The sequence below is a fragment of the Colobus angolensis genome, unplaced genomic scaffold (genome assembly GCF_000951035.1).
Source record: "Colobus angolensis palliatus isolate OR3802 unplaced genomic scaffold, Cang.pa_1.0 Scaffold129, whole genome shotgun sequence".
Taxonomy (NCBI): Eukaryota; Metazoa; Chordata; class Mammalia; order Primates; family Cercopithecidae; genus Colobus; species Colobus angolensis.
In genome coordinates, this window is record NW_012114141.1 from 2,073,518 (window position 1) to 2,089,775 (window position 16,258).

At 36.2% G+C, this 16,258-nt stretch overlaps 1 protein-coding gene across 1 annotated transcript in view; it reads right to left on the reverse strand.

Annotated features, from left to right (window-relative positions):
• The window catches only part of LOC105505750 (collagen alpha-4(VI) chain-like), an 88,752-nt gene that overhangs the window by 49,089 nt on the left and 23,405 nt on the right, over positions 1 to 16,258 (reverse strand). Inside the window, exons 8-14 of the mRNA XM_011933684.1 lie at positions 15,590 to 15,668; positions 13,476 to 13,621; positions 13,232 to 13,324; positions 11,598 to 11,651; positions 4,406 to 4,477; positions 3,069 to 3,095; positions 1,622 to 1,666 (exon numbers count right to left, since the gene is read on the reverse strand). Of these exons, the coding sequence (XP_011789074.1) occupies positions 1,622 to 1,666; positions 3,069 to 3,095; positions 4,406 to 4,477; positions 11,598 to 11,651; positions 13,232 to 13,324; positions 13,476 to 13,621; positions 15,590 to 15,668 (516 nt within the window). The remainder of the gene's footprint in view (positions 1 to 1,621; positions 1,667 to 3,068; positions 3,096 to 4,405; positions 4,478 to 11,597; positions 11,652 to 13,231; positions 13,325 to 13,475; positions 13,622 to 15,589; positions 15,669 to 16,258) is intronic.

Genomic DNA, 16,258 nt, shown 5'->3' on the forward strand with positions numbered 1-16,258 from the left:
GTGTGTGTTGGGGGGAGCAGTGTGAAGGGCCTCAAGCTGACAATTTATTTTAGGGTGGTCCCAGAATGTAGTGCCACTATGAACACATGACAGAAGCAAACAACCTCAACTCAGGCCCTAATGATGTCTCACAGACAATGTTCCATCAAAAAATGAATTTAAATCAAAAGTCACAACACACATGAGGGAGATACCACGAAGGAGAAGCCAGCGGAAACAACATACAACAAAATCGGACCTGCAGTGACTGCAAATATTGGGATTACAATCTACTGAATATAAAATGAGGATATTTAGTACGTTTAAATAATTAGAAGAGAATGAATAAAATAACCAACTATAAAAGGAGATCAAGTAGATTTCAGAAAGGATCAAAGAGAACTACTTGAAGTGAAAAATATAATTAAAATTAAAAATTCAATTGACAAATTAAATATTATATTAAACACAAGTGAGGTGAGAATTAGTGAACTAGAAACTATGCAGAAATTATATAGAATGCAGCACAGAATGACAAAAAATAGAAATATAAAAGAGCAGTTAAGAGACATTGGGGGCAAAATGAGAAGTTCTCACAGATTTCTAATTAGATTTCTGCAAAGAAATAATACAGAAAAAAGGAAAAATAAAATTTCAAAATGATAATTTTGAAATTAAGTCCTGAAGATTTCCAAACTTTGTAAGAAACATAAACACTCAGATTCAAAAGACTGACAAGTCCCAACCAGAATACATAAAAAGTAATCCACACCTGGACACATCATATTGAAACTGTCAAAAACTAAACTCAAAGAGAACATTTTAAAGCAGCCTTACGCAGTTTAAAAAGTTGCTTACAAAAGAACAATTATTTTGACAGATAATTTCTTAATGGCAATAATGAAAGGTAGAAGACAATAGAAGCCAGAAGACTATGAAATTACATTTTCCTTTTTTTTTTTTTACACTCTGAGCAGCAGCATTTAAGTATTTTTTCCAAGTCTTTTCTTTTTTTCTTTTTTATGATACTTTAAGTTCTGGGGTACACGTGCATAACGTGCAGTTTTGTTACATAGGTATACACATGCCATGGTTGAAATTACATTTTCACGGTGCTGAGAGAAAGTAACCGTCAACCAGAATTGCTTACCCACTGAACTATCTTTCAAAGAGATTTTCAGAAAAACAAAAACAAGAAGAGTTTACAATGAACTAACCTTTAGAATTTCATTAAAGGAAATTCTAAAAGTTGTGCCTTAAGCAAAAGAAACATGATTTTTTCATGTTCTTTTGAAAGTATCAGTGACTACAAGGAAGGCATCAGTCAGATGAGTAAACATGAGGGTAAAGCTAGATAAGCATTGACTATGTAAAACAACAATAAGAATGTGTAATTGGCAGAATTTAACAAAAATAAGATGGAAATAAAATACTATACAATAATATGTAATATGGGAGGGAGTTGATTAAAGTTTCTAGAGTCCTTGTATTTTGAGGATGAGGAAAAATACATAGATTAACATTAAACATTGTTGAGTATACATGTTAAAAATTCTAGCTAGTCATGAAAAGCTGTACTCTATACAGGAGTATAAATGCCAGGTTAATAGAGAGGAAGACATTAAATGAGAAACTTCTGCACCTGTTCTCCATCCAAGCCATCAACTCCTTCCTCACCAGGGTTGCCCTGTGAAGCAGAGGAGAAACAGGTGTATGTGAATATTTCTTTGATGTTAATTTCTTTGCTAATATTTTTTCAATTGATACAGAATCTAGACTCTGTAACACTTATACACTGCCCCCAGTTACTAAAAAGTAATGACTATTTTCTTCCTGAAATAGTTATTAGGGTTATATACTGTTTTACCTCATAGCTTCAGGTGCTAAAAATGTATATGTATTTTTTAACCTTAAAATTTGAGTGGATAAGAAAGACTCCCTTTAAACTTTTGCACTTGGAACAAGTAGCTGTTTCACAAGACCAAATGCAACACTGATTGTCAAATGCTAAAAACGGTCTTTTTGTCATTGACTTTCTTTAAAAAGATGGCAAATATGCCTGAATTAGTTAATTTAATGGAAACCTGGTAGTTCACAGATTAAGGAGGAACTAAATGGGTGTGTGTGCATTTTGGGAGATAAAATTTTAAAAAAGAAAGGAAGTGAAAAACTGAGGTTAATTAGGAGATAAGAGTAAAACTGGGCAGTGGCATGGTGACATCTTGTCAAATATTCCATCACTTTCAAATTGTGGGTCCTTCATTTTGCCAACTATCCCAAAATGACCGATAATACATTCATTACAAAGAATCTTTTAAAGAAAAAGCCAGAGTTTCACAAACAAAATAAAATACATTTACATGTGTGAAATAGTTGATTTACTCCTACTGTCTACAAAAGAAAATCAAGTTTCAGGCATTTTTTTAACCAAAGCACAGCTGAGTTATACATAAAAATAAGTACACCAAACTCTTGGACTAGAATTACAAGGAAGGTATATTTGCCACAGGCCACAGGAGGTTAATCGGTGGTACCAGAAAACATGAATAAGGAAGCTCCATGAGCCCTTGTCTGTCTTGTGCATCATTTTGTAACCACTCCCTAGGATAATGTGGGGAACAGAGTGGGTATCTAACAAATACTTTTCGAGTGAGTGAATCAGCAAATGTATACTATGGTTCTGAATCTGAGTATAAATCATTCCCTTCTTGTGCCAACTCCTTTCCTAACAACCTCATCCCAGTACTCCTCTTCCATTTGACACCCATCTTGACCAGACCCAGCCCACTACACCCTAGATTCAGGATCAACACTTCTAGACCATCATGTGATGAATACAGTGGCCCAATTTTTATACAGAGTCAGTGAGGCTTGAAAACAATATGTCACTGCCTTAAACCTGAAATACATGTCTTACAAATAGTCACTCATTAGCATGGAAGTTTGGCTATTTATATCATCCGACAAATTCTCTTGTCTAAAAGTCTGAAGCCTCACCTCACTCAGGCAAAGAAATGTGATTGAAATAAGTATTGCATTTCCCAAAGAAACTGCTATCCAGTTTAAGAAGGGTAAAGGAGATAACTTACCTTCTCTCCTGAAAATCCTCTTGCTCCCTAAAGTTAGAAAGAGATCAAAAGAATTGAGCTTGAATGAGATTTTTAAGCCTTGTTTCATTTAGGAAACCATATGTTCCCTGGTTTGAAGAAAATACAATTACAATACTAGATCAAAATGAAGATGCCTTGTCTGGCAAGTGTGGTGGGCATTACATCATCCTGGTTACTACTACCCTCCTTTACATGGAACCTGGAGAAAATTGCACTTTGCAGCTCCTCACATAGTAGGAATGAAAGGGAACAACCCCTATTAAATGCCCCTTATTAAAATGATGATATTTTTCAAACAAAAGTGAGAATACGTTGGCTAGCAAGCATGAGAGGGCTTCAAGGAACAACAGGAAAAATTAATTGAAAGAGTATTTTGACAGGTATACAGAACATGGTCATTGTGGTTAGGAAAACTCTCTTTAGGATTCTTAGATTGTAGAATTTTTTTTTTTTTTACTTTATTCAGAAAGATTCTCCAATCCTGGGCAGTTGAGGGACATTTAATGCAACCAGCCAAAAAAGTACAGCTGTATCCCTTCAGCCTTTAAAACTTTGGTGTTCTCACATGGACACAGGGCAGGGAACAACACACACTGGGGCCTCTGTCGGGGGATGGGGTTAGGGGAGGGAGAGCATCAGGAAAAATAGCTAATGCATGCTGGGCTCAATACCTAGGTGATGGGTTGATAGGTGCAGCAAATCACCATGGCATGTGTTTACCTATGTAACAAACCTGTACCCCAGAACTTAAATTAAAATAAAAACAAAACAAAAAAGTCTTTAGTGTTCTCAATCCTACTTCCAACCACCAGCACCTGTCACTCTTTTCTGAGGGTTTTTTCAAGGACCAGGGCCTGTTCTACCCACATGCAAGACAGGCTAAAAGTGCTAGGAACTAATACCCCCTGGAAGCTGCCATTAACTAATTCCTGAAGGGATTTGGTGTATAAACACCCCAGCTCCCTCACCCCTTAACTGGGGTACATTGAGATGCATGTTCAACTCTGGCTGCCAGAGTTCTTCAGTAGGATTAAGCTCCATCTACCCACAGAGATGATCTGATTGATAATGTACCCTTTCAGGCCTCCTCTCCTCCTTATCTCACTTCCTTACTTCCCTCTACTAATGCTTACTAGAATTATCTCCCAGTAAAATACTTGCAATTGACTCTTTTTCTCAGGCTTTACTTCTGGGAAACCTTTAATCTGAGGAGGAGCTAAGACTCCATAGCTATGTTGAAGAATTATGGTTTTCCTCAAACTCAAGGGATGAAGCCAAGAAAGAGAAAGAATCCCACAGCTCAAGGTCACACTCACCTTAGGTCCCCTCATACCAGGGCATCCTTCCTCACCTCGGAGTCCAGGAAGACCCCGGGGGCCTCGTTCTCCCTGTGGAAGAAGAAGACATATGAATGCACACAAGCAACTGTCTCTGTCACCACCAGGCAATTCAAGCCAGCAATAAGGACCTTCAAAATGACCAAAAAAGACTTGGTTCTTACAGTTGCTTTTACAACTTCAAAGACCTGCTCAGGACACCTCCAAGGCACTCAGATTGTTAATCCATCAACTGCTTATAGAGATGACTCCAAACCACACAAACTCAAACTATCTGCATTTTTAAACCAATTCAGTTAAGCCATATGGGCAAAACTTCAGAATTCAGATAAAACAGAAGGTCTGTCTGAACATTTTCTTCAGTCAGCTGAAATTGGATGGGGGTTTTGTTGTGGTCCCTCAAGGAATAAACCATTATTTGCCCCCTTTCTCTTCCAGGTGAATTCCTACCTATTCCTAAGATATAGGTCCTGTGTCACCTTCTCTCCTGAGAAGCTTTTTCTGTTGACCCCACCCAATTGTCCCTTCAGATTCCTTGTAGTATTTGGAGGACACAAATCAGCACATATCACAGTGAAATGTGGTTTTACACATCAGAATCTCTTGCTATATTGTGAGGTTCATGAAGACAAAGACAATGTCTCATTTCTTTATTGCTGCATTTCTAGCCCCAAACACAGCATCTGTTATCATACAACAGATACTCAACCAGGATTTGAAGAATTACTTACTGAATTATATTAATAAATATAACCTTTTCATCTTGGTATTAGATTAGGAAGGGAATGGTAGATATCATGACTTTTGCCAAGTTGATTAAATATTAATTGGAAAGTACTCCACGTCACATGAGCTTTAACCAAAAGACAGTCTACATTTGTAATATCTAACTTTGACTTAATTAGGTTGATAACTACATATGCTGTTCAGGACAGTAAAAAGGCACACAATAAAATGAGAAGAACTACGGACCTAGAATGAAAGGGCGTGTATTTGAGTGCTAGTTCTGCTTCCAGCCTGTTGTGTGAGCTTAGACAAAAGCGCATGATGTCATGAATCACAATTTTCACCATTTATAAATGTGGATCTAGATAATACTGACTCTAGTCATCCCATAGGATTGTTCATTGAATGTACGAGATGCTGTATTGGAAATACTTCACAAAGTATATGGATTGAACAAATGAAGTGTTTTATACTTAGATAGCAATAGATAATGAGAAAAGCACAGCTTCTGGCATCAGGAAACATTTTTGGACACATCTCCAACCCTCTCCAACCTTAACAAGGCACTTACTCTCTCTGAGTTTCTACTTTCACATCTATAGAACAAAAGTATTAACACGTACTAGGGTTGTGATGAAGATTAAATGTGATAATAAATACAAAATGCCTAATGCAGGGCTTCACACACAGTAGATGCTAAGTAAATGTCTTTTCCTCCCTTCTTCCTATTCTATCTGTATTTTTAGCTTCAATGTGTGGTGTTTAATCTTCATCTGGAAAATGTGATCCTAACATATCTACTGTACTATATTGCAATGTATAGTGCTATCAGTTGTGTTTATTAGAAAATAGTTGATATATACAAAACAAATGTTCTCGATAAAAACAGAGACATCAAGGAAAACTTTATTTTTAACAAAACTAAAAATAAACGCACTCAGCATGGCTACTATTAAAAAAAATAAAACAGCAGAAAATAACAAGTGTTGACAAGGATGTGAAGAAATTGGAACCTTTGTCCACTGTTGGTGGGAATGTAAAATGGTGTAGCTGCTGTGGAAAACAGTATGGCAGTTCCTCCAAAAATTAAAAATAGAATTATCATGTTATCCTGGAATTCTACTTCTGGGTATATAGCCAAAAGAATTAAAAGCAAGGTCTGGTAGAGATATTTGTAGACCCATGTTTATAGTAGCATTATTCATAAGCAACCCAAGTGTCCGTCAACAGATGAATGGATAAACAAAATGTGGTGTGTCTATATATAAATACAATTGAATATTATGTAGCCTTAAAAAGGAGGGATATTCTGACACATGCTAGAACATGGATGAATCTTGAAGACATTGTGCTAAGTAAAGTAAGCCAGTCACAAAAATACAAATACAGTATGATTCCACTTATCTGAGGTACCTAGAGTAGTCAAATTCACAAAGACAGAAAATAGAATGGTGGTGACAGAGACTGGGGGAAGAGGGAGTGAGTGTCTGATGTATACAGAGTTTTACTTTTACTAAATGAAAAGATTTCTGGAGACAGATGATGGTCATGGTTATACAACCATGTCAATGTACTTAATACCACTAACCTGTACACTTAAAAATTGTTAAGGTGGTAAATTTTATGTTATATGTGTTTGACCACAAGTAATTAAAAAGAACATTGTGAAGAAAAAGAAATTAGCCCACTCTTGTGACTTCTATTCCCAGTTTCTAAAATTTCAGTTGCTGTACACACATAATTATGTGTTTACCCAAAATCAGTCCTCAGGAAAAAAATATATATATATAGCAGTCTGAAATTACAGTCCCCACAAAGCCTTCACAATTTCTCGTATTTCAGAGTACTCTCTCCATTACTTTACTTTGAACAGCATGGTACTGACGCACCATCAGTATCAATTTGAAATGTTTATGAAATGCTATGAAGGTCACCCTTCAGGTCAGTCACAAAAAAAAGGAGGTAAAGAAATCTAACAGAAATGTATTTATTATATTTCAGGGTGAGATCTTACCATTACAAATGTTGAATGCCATGCAAATAGGACTTTTAAAAGTGACTTTTATAGGCAACTGAATTCATGATTATATTGTGGTGACCATAAAGAGAGAGTTCTACAAGCTAAATGAGGCAATGGGTTTTTGAGGCTGTAAATAAAATTTGCAGTGACAGACTTCATAAATAGACTTAAAAGTATTTTATCTTAAACAGTTTAGGCAGAAGTAAACACAAAACACTATAGAAAACTGAGATGTTTCCAAAATGCGGCTCTAGTAATAATAAAGAAGTTAATACAGAAACTACATGGGAAAATTTTGTAATAAATTGATTTGATACAGTATGAAAGAGAGAAAAGCAGTTTTTCTAATGTAATATATAATTACACCTAATGAAAGACTTTAAAATGCTTACATATAACTAAATTAAAATATAAATATTTTATTTATATCAAAATAGACATTTGCCTGTTTTACCTATATCCCTAAAAGTTTCTACATTCTAATTGGGTAAAAACATTTTTTAGGATGTTCATATGAAGAAATGAGAACTATATTTTATATATGGGCCTATATGTTAAACGGTTTGGAGAACAAATTTTCAGTTTATTGTATTTCTAATTCAAATACTAAACTCTATAATGTTTAAAAATTGGTCTCTCATCTACTCACAGTATTTGCTTAAAGCTATAAATAATAGCCATGATTTAATGGAAAGACCACTAAAAGATTTTCAAACGCTTGGCTACTTTATGACAAATGGGAATAATAATAACAACATATATACATATGTGTGTATGTATGTGTATATATAACTTATATAAATATAATAAATATATAATACATTATATAATATATTATACATTATACATTATATATAATACATTATACATTATATGTAGTATATATAATATATATAAAATATATAATAATATGTATGTCATATATAACATATATATGACATATATACAGAAAGAAGAAACTAAGAATGTTTAGCCCTGTGTCTGGCATATATAAAACTGTGAACAAATGTTAGATGTTTTTGTTACAACAAAGTTACATAAATATTTTTGTGACCTTAGAAAATCTGACTTTGTTCTATAAGTAAGGTTTTGCTGTGTAACCAATGCATAAGTTATTATTTAAACCACCCATTCATAACATATATATTTTTAAAGCCAGACAACAATATCTCCCATTCCACATGCTCTGTGACCATGCCTCTTCTCCATGCTGGGGAGGAGTCTAAGTCTCCTCCTCTTGAATAGGGTCTGGACTCAGTGACTGGCTTGCAACCAACAGCATGAGAAAGCCATGTTACAGCCTGACTTCTGAGGCTGGGTCAGAGGCCTTGCAGCCTCAGCATTGGTCTCTTGGAGCACTCACTCTCAGGACGGACCCTCCCTGCTGGAGTGCTTCCTATCGGTTCCAGCTCCACCTGTCCTTGTGCAGTTCCAGCTAAGATGCCAGAGCAGCAGACATGTGAGAGAAGGGGCAGTGGGTTCTCCAACTCCTGCTTTTAGAGCCCAGATGGTCTAGTCAACCCAGCTGAGACCTCAGGCATGGAGGAAAGAGGCCCCTCTTTTGCTTCCTTTCCAGTGTCCCCATCCACAGAGTCTGTGAACATAATAAAATGATTATTTTACACCACTAAGTTGTGAGGGTTGTGGGGGGCAGTGGGACTGTAAATTATGGGTAACTGGAACAATGATTTAGTTATTCGTCCTTGTACGCTTTCAACTTGAACCTACAAATTTATGGGCCCCATTCTGAAACTGGTCTACATCTGCACAGAGATGTCTCTGCTGTTGAGTAGACCAATCTGACCAGCTTTTCAAGCCAACAACATTAAAAGCCATTCAGAGGACAACACATTGTGAAGTCACTTTCTCTTGTGAGAAATGCATTAAAAAGAAACTAGAACTACTAGAGTTGTTCTGTCAATTACAGGGACTACTGAGCACTTGAAATGTGTCTGGTCCAAACTGAGACATGCCTTCAGTGTAAAGTGACATTTAGAAGACAGTGTATGGAGAAAGTAAGATGTCTCATTAATTTTTATATTAATTACTAATGAAATGATAATATTTTAGATACATTGAGATAAATAAAATATACTATCAAAATTAACTTCACCTGTTTCTTTTTACTTTCTTTAAGATAGCTACTACAAAATTTTAAATTATAAATGTCATTTGCATTATATTTCTAGCCCTGTACTAAAGGGTCTTTACAAAATATCTTGGTTTTGTAATGTTGACACAGGAAAGAAGGGGGACAAAACCATCTTTCGCTCCAGACAGACAAGAATTTGGTTTATCCTGTTTGTCTGAAATTGGAGTCAATGGTCCTAATGGGTGGGATGGACCTTACGTCATTCTCCTAAAGTTGACTGGGCTCATTGAACCACAGACCAGGCAGAAAAAATAAAATAACACTTAAAGGACATTTTAAAACATAATAAAAATGGGAAGGAATATTTTCATTATTTCTAAATAAAATAGCAAAAATCCATCAATCACGTTCCTGAATGTATTTCTAACACCTAAGACTATGCTTACTTAGGAAAAATAAATAGAAAAGTTGAACAATTATCTTGTAAGCATAAAGAAATGTGACTCCGTCTCAAAAAAAAAAAAAAAAAAGAAATGGATGAGCTTACATGGGTTTCAGCAGCTACATTTTCCTCTGATGTCTGCTTATTTTCCAACACCCTAAATGTTCAGAATAATAAAACAATGTGCCCCTCTAAGTGGAGCAATGACAACATAGATACCAGTGGTTCAGAAAGCGTGGTCAAAGGGCCCCTTCTGTTTCCAAGATACTTTTGGGAGGGTCACAAAGTTAAAGTTATTTTTCCAATTACACTAAAATGTCTTTTTTTTGTTGTTCATTCTTATTCTCTCCCAAGTATGTGGTAAAGTTATCAAGAAGCCACATGGCAAGTGACATCACCACAGACTGAATACAGAGACAGATCGGAAATTCAGCTGCCTCCTAATAAGCTGAATATGCCAAACAATGCTGCTTTCTCACTAACATTTTTTGTTTGGGAAAATGCAGTTATTTGTCATAAAGAAATATGTCATGAATGTTAACTTTAGTGAGTTTATTGTTGTTATTTTGAAATAAGAAACAATTTTTAATATTCTTAGTTCTAATTTCTAATATGGTAAATAATAACACATGGAAACCACATAAACAAAAGCTCTTCAAGGTTCCCAACAATCTTTAAGAGTGTAAAGGTTGAGGGGTGCAGGAAATGGAGAGATTTTGGTTAAAAGGTACAATCTTTCAGTTATAAGTTAGTAAGTTTGGGGGTTGTAAAGTACAAGATGATAATTATAGTTGATAATACTATATAATATACTAGAAATTTGCTAAAAGAGTAGATGTTAAATGTTCTTGCCACATACAAAAAAAATGGTAACTATATGAGGTGATGGACATGTTAACTGACTTGATTCTAGTATCATTTCACAATGTATACATATATATCAACTCATTATATTGTACATCTTAAATTATACAATTCTATTTGTCAATCATACCCCAATAAAGTTGGGGTGGGGGGAAGAATATAATGGCATCCTTAGGCCAAAATGTTTGAGAACCAGTGGTATATACATGAATCAACCTTAAAATAGGCACCGGTGGCAAAGTGGTTTTCCATAATTCAAAATTAACTGAAAACCATGGGATTTAAAAATACTTCTGGCATTTATATTATGTAATAAAGAGGGTCCCTATCACATGCCAGTCCCCTAGCTCACACTTCTCTCTATAATATACATTTTCTCCACCGACAATCACATGACTGATAGATAACTTGTGTTTGCCAAGCATATCCCCAGGGGTTTGTCCAGAGTTACATGCAAGCCATCGGTGGCTAACTATAACTCCACCACCTTCTCAGCCACACAGGGAAGCATCTGAGTGACCTGTAGTAAGAATGGTCTTAGATTCTCTCCAATTATTTTGTTAACCATTTACAAATATAGACAGCTTAGTAATAGTAACAAATTATCTGCCATTTAGCTCATGATTAACAACTACTTTGACATCCATGCACACTAGACACAGACCACATTTTCAGTTGGTTCAAATTCACTGATTAAAAAATAAAACAGCCATACTGAATCATTAATGCATTCCAGAAACTGTATCTTTAAAAAGCAGATCTGCCTGGCATTTATTATAATAAATGTCTTATATATATATATTAGATATATAGACATATATAGATATATATGTTATACATAATAAAATATATATCTATATATAGATATATAAAAATAAATATATATAATATATATATATTTTTTAGACCCACTTTAAGTGGTATAGATGAGAAAAACTTTCATGACTTAGGCGCAATTAAATATTGCTAATATTTGATCCATTTTGCCATGTTCTTTCAAAGTAAAGAAATAACATTCGATACTTACATATCTGCCTTCCTCACCAGGATGACCGGGTAACCCATCAAAACCCTTCTCTCCCTGAAAAGACAAGAAGTCAAAATAAATAACTTGACCTCTAAATTATTTGTTTCTCAAATCTATGTGAAATAAAAATTGTTACTAATAGATACCTTTGTCTCACAGAGTTGTCATTTTATAGAGAATCTACTAAATATCAGGCACAATGTGCAGAGATGTACAGAAACAAATATTCTTGTCCAGTGTTACAGTGAAAACATGCATACCTGTTTGTCTTCATAGTCAGTATATCAAACTATTCTTATTTTCCAAAATCCCTTCTTAAGTCGTTCTGTTGTAAAAATCCAAATCAAGACTAGTTTCTAGTTAAAAGCTTAAGGAAAACTGTTACTCTTAAAAAAGCTTTCAACCTTGTTTTACAAAAACATCAGTAAGCAAAGGTTTTCCTGCATATCTTATTCATGATAAATGGTTGTTTATTTCTGTGTGACTCCACTGTCCACTTTTGTTTTTACTTCTTCTTACACACCAAAACACAAACCATTTCCTCTCAAGGAAGTTTGGCTTGCCATGTTATAGTCAGATGTGTCTATTTAGTCTAAAAACTGGTCAATAAGACCTGGAAGGCATATTTTATTTGTGATCAACAAAGATATAAAAGTCATTATGACCATCTACTGAATTCTTGCAAACAGAAACAGCAGGGAAGTCAAAAAATTAAAGTACTCCCATCTTTGGCCTTAGAGGCACAGGCACAAGCTGCAAAGAAACACATCAAGAAGCTCCCCAAACTCGATATTCTGATTCTCCAATCTGTCCCCGTTAATGAATAACAACATGACAGGGAAAATTCTAATGCTAAGGCATGATTACAATTTATTTTTTAAGCAGTAATTATAAACTTTATGCTATTCTAAATTTAAAAGATTGATCTGCAAAGCCCTGAAGAGATCATTCCAACAACCTCATGGAAAATCTTCCAAAGAAAACATGTAAAAAGATGACACAAAGCCAGCGGGTGTAATTTAACCTTTCCTGTGTGTTTGTGATTATACCCTCATCATAAAACTTCAATCCCTGTGATTATGGAATCTTGCCAGCCCTGAATATCTGAGGACCATTTCTAACAAGATATTCTCCCTTAGAAGTGTTAAGTAGTAACTTTCCTCTTGATTAACCTAGAGTTAACAGAGCTGCAACTCTTTTCTTAGAGTTTGATGCTGTAGAAAAGAGTGTTAGATGGGAAAGAGATATTTACTACTGTAAAGAAAGCAGATGTTGGACAAGTGAAAATATGGTAGAAAAGTGAAAACTCCTGTACAGTGGCAGAATTTGTGACATTATTTGTCAAACGACCACAAGAAGGTAGCATAATATGGTGGAAATCATGTGAGACTTAGAGTCAGGGAGACAAAGGGGCTTAACTCCCAAATGCATCTTCACAATGATGCAATTTTGGGAAAGTGATGTCACCTCTCTGAGCCTCAATTTCACACATGTAAAATAACATCTACCTGAAAGTGTTTGTTAGGGGGGTAAAATTAGAAAATGCTGTTAAGTACATAACAGAGTCTGGTATGTAGTGGGTAATAAAATATCGTCTCTCTCCTTTCCCCTATTCACATCTGACAAATTCTTACCTTCCTCCCAGAACTCCCATAATCACCTCTGTACCCATCCTCTCCAAAACATTTTGCATATATATTGCAGCATGTTCTTTCCACAATTGTATCCTGAAAAACAGATCCATATCACATACTATTTTCTCATCTGTGTTAGCCTATATCACATTACACACTAAGAAGACAAAATTCTCTCAATGTTTTTAAAATTATTGTAATTAGTGGAACTTAGCAAAGGATGGCGTTTTTAAAAAGTACTTACAAGTTGCTTCAGTAAGACGCTTGGGAGGGATTGCAGTGTGATGCTCAGAGGTTGCTTATATGCAAACCCTCTGCCAAATTCCAGCTCCTGGAGCTCTTCTAATTTATGGACACCTTCCAGGCCAATGATTAGGAGTCCAGAGAATCCTTCAGAATTTCAACAGGTAGGAGATTACGTTCATGTCTTTTGAATGGCCTATCTTTGTCTCAGCCCTACATATTCATCCATCATTCCACCATTCCCATAGCCTTCACTTGTCTTGCCTCAAACTGCATTTTGTTACAATTAAAACTAGTTTGTGGCACGCCTTCTTGAAGAATTGGTCTGATACCTTTCAATCGCACCAGCTGAAAGTTAAGCAGAAACACAAAGGACTCCCATGGCTCTCTTATAGCCCCCATTTTGTCATTTCACAGATGGTTTTCAGCCCTCGTTGTACTAAATTACTTCCTTCTAAGCCTATCCCTGAAGTTGACTTTTGGTTTACACTTAGGAATTGTGGCAGTAACTGTGACTGTTCACAAATATGCTGGCTCCCCTTCTTAAGGGCACATGATAGGACTGCACTTCTTCAGTCAGGTTATCAACACTCATTGAGCCTCAATTCTTTACCTGTAAAATATTATCTATCTCATGAAAGTTAGAAGTGACCATATGGCTCACTCTAGCTAATTAAATGCGAGCAGAAGTGACATATGTTAATCCCCAGGAGAAATTTTAAGAGTAGTACACAATTTGCCCCATTTCCTTTCCCTTGCCACAGAAATTACAAAAACAGCTGTTGAGATATATACCCTCCTTCAGTCTGGGTTCTTGAATGGTGAGCAGGAGGCAAAGATGAACCACTTCTTGCTACTTTAAGTCACTGAGATTTGGAGGTTGTTATTGCTGTATAATCTAGCCTATCCTAACAATGCAGGCATTAAGAGATCATCTGGATTTGTCCACAAAACAAAAATACAAATGAACAAGGGTATTTTGGAAATTCAACTAGAAATCACCTTGTTCGTCGAATTTCAAAACAAATATTACTGTTAGTAGTTTGAACAGTAAGTTATTGGCACATACACACAAATCAGCTTTTTGCTATGGTAAACAAGCTGCTTGAAAATTGTGTGGTTAAAAGTTGTGTACATATTCTTAATTATTCCTTAAAACTAAATTCTTTGAAATGGAATTTCTGATCTAGCATAGCATGTAAGCAAAGTTTAGTCTCTTGTTGCATACTCCAAAATCCCCTCCAGAAAACATGCAACAACTTAAACTTCCAGTGACAATCTATGCAGTGAATTAAGATGGGAGTAAGTTGTCATAAAAAATATTCTAGCACATGATTAACCAATGGAAAACATAATCCCCAGCAAAATACGTTGAATATACTCGACTGAAGAGGAAAAGGGGTGAAAGGAACTTGAACAAGTTGCTGGTTGTTCATCCTTAGATTGCTTTAGAGCCTTTACATGGCACAAAGTGGGAATGGTGAGAGCCATAGTGTACAGTTGAACAAGTTGTGCTGCGCAAGAACACCCATCTGAGAGAGCTGATGCATGGCCAAATCCAGCCAGCATACCCCTCACCACCCAGGAGCCCAATACACTTGCATCCACGCAGTGTATTGGATGTCTTTCTCTAACTGCACAAAGATGCCATATAGACTAGCAGCAGGAACTCTTGGAGATGGAGAAGGAGGAAGAATTGAGAGCAGAGAGGGGAACTACAATGCAAAGAGCAGGGCCCAGCTTTAGACTGACTCCAGAGTTAGGAGAAAACGACATATGGACCCCAGATTGGCCTAAAAGAACAAACAGCCCCTCTCACCATTGAAGTAGGAGGTGTACCTTCAACCTTCCACCCTCAAAAGCTAGACCAGTCTGAGTCAGAAGACCCCTGGTCAGTATCAGGAACACTGTTGAAGAAGGCAGAGAGTCTCAGCCCCAAAACATCCTCTGGCCCATACAAAGAAGGAGATGGGGCATCAGCCTCATGAGCACTGAGCCCCACACACTGGGTGAGCACACAGGAAGCTTCATAGAGTCCAGTGCCATCTGGAGAGCTGAGTGCCTCAGTTCCAGTGGGAGGACAGAGGCCCACACTGAGCAACCCTATGCACTTACCTCTGCTGTGGAGAAACTCTGATGTTTTTTTCAGTCTCTTTAAATCATCATCCAGTCCATCTGTAAACACTAGAAGAACCTGTTGTTTATGAGAAAGGGGGTTGGCAGAGCCAGACAAGGAGGGAGGGAGAAAAGAGGAGTAGGAAGGAGGAAGGGTGGGGAAGAAAGAGAAAAGGAAGGTAGTAAGACAGTGAGAGCAGGCAGGAAAAGGGAAAGGAGGGAAGAGGAGGGAAGGGAAGGGAGAAAGGGAAGGAGGGAGGAAGAAGGGAGGGAACAGAGGGGAAGGGGAGAAGGAATGCATAAAATGGATATTATAAATTGTACATTTACTTAAAATGCAAGAGTGAGTTTTTCTGGTTATGCCTAGACTTTCACCCTGTTCCTTTTTACTTATTCTTTTATTACACATTCATCTTTATTTCAACCTCCCCATCCCCCTGAAAAAAAAAAGAGGATTTGAATCAGCTGAACTTATTTAAAAATACCTTCCAAAAATGCTTACAATATTTATCCTTATCAACCAAAAATACCAAAATATTAGCAGAGAGGTGTGTGTGCATGTGTGGTGTATGCAGTGTGGGTGGGGGTGGAGGGGAGGGGATGTGGGGGTTGGTTATTGCTATTTTCTGTTATACTTTGTAATGTATTTTCTACAATTGAAATGTGTTT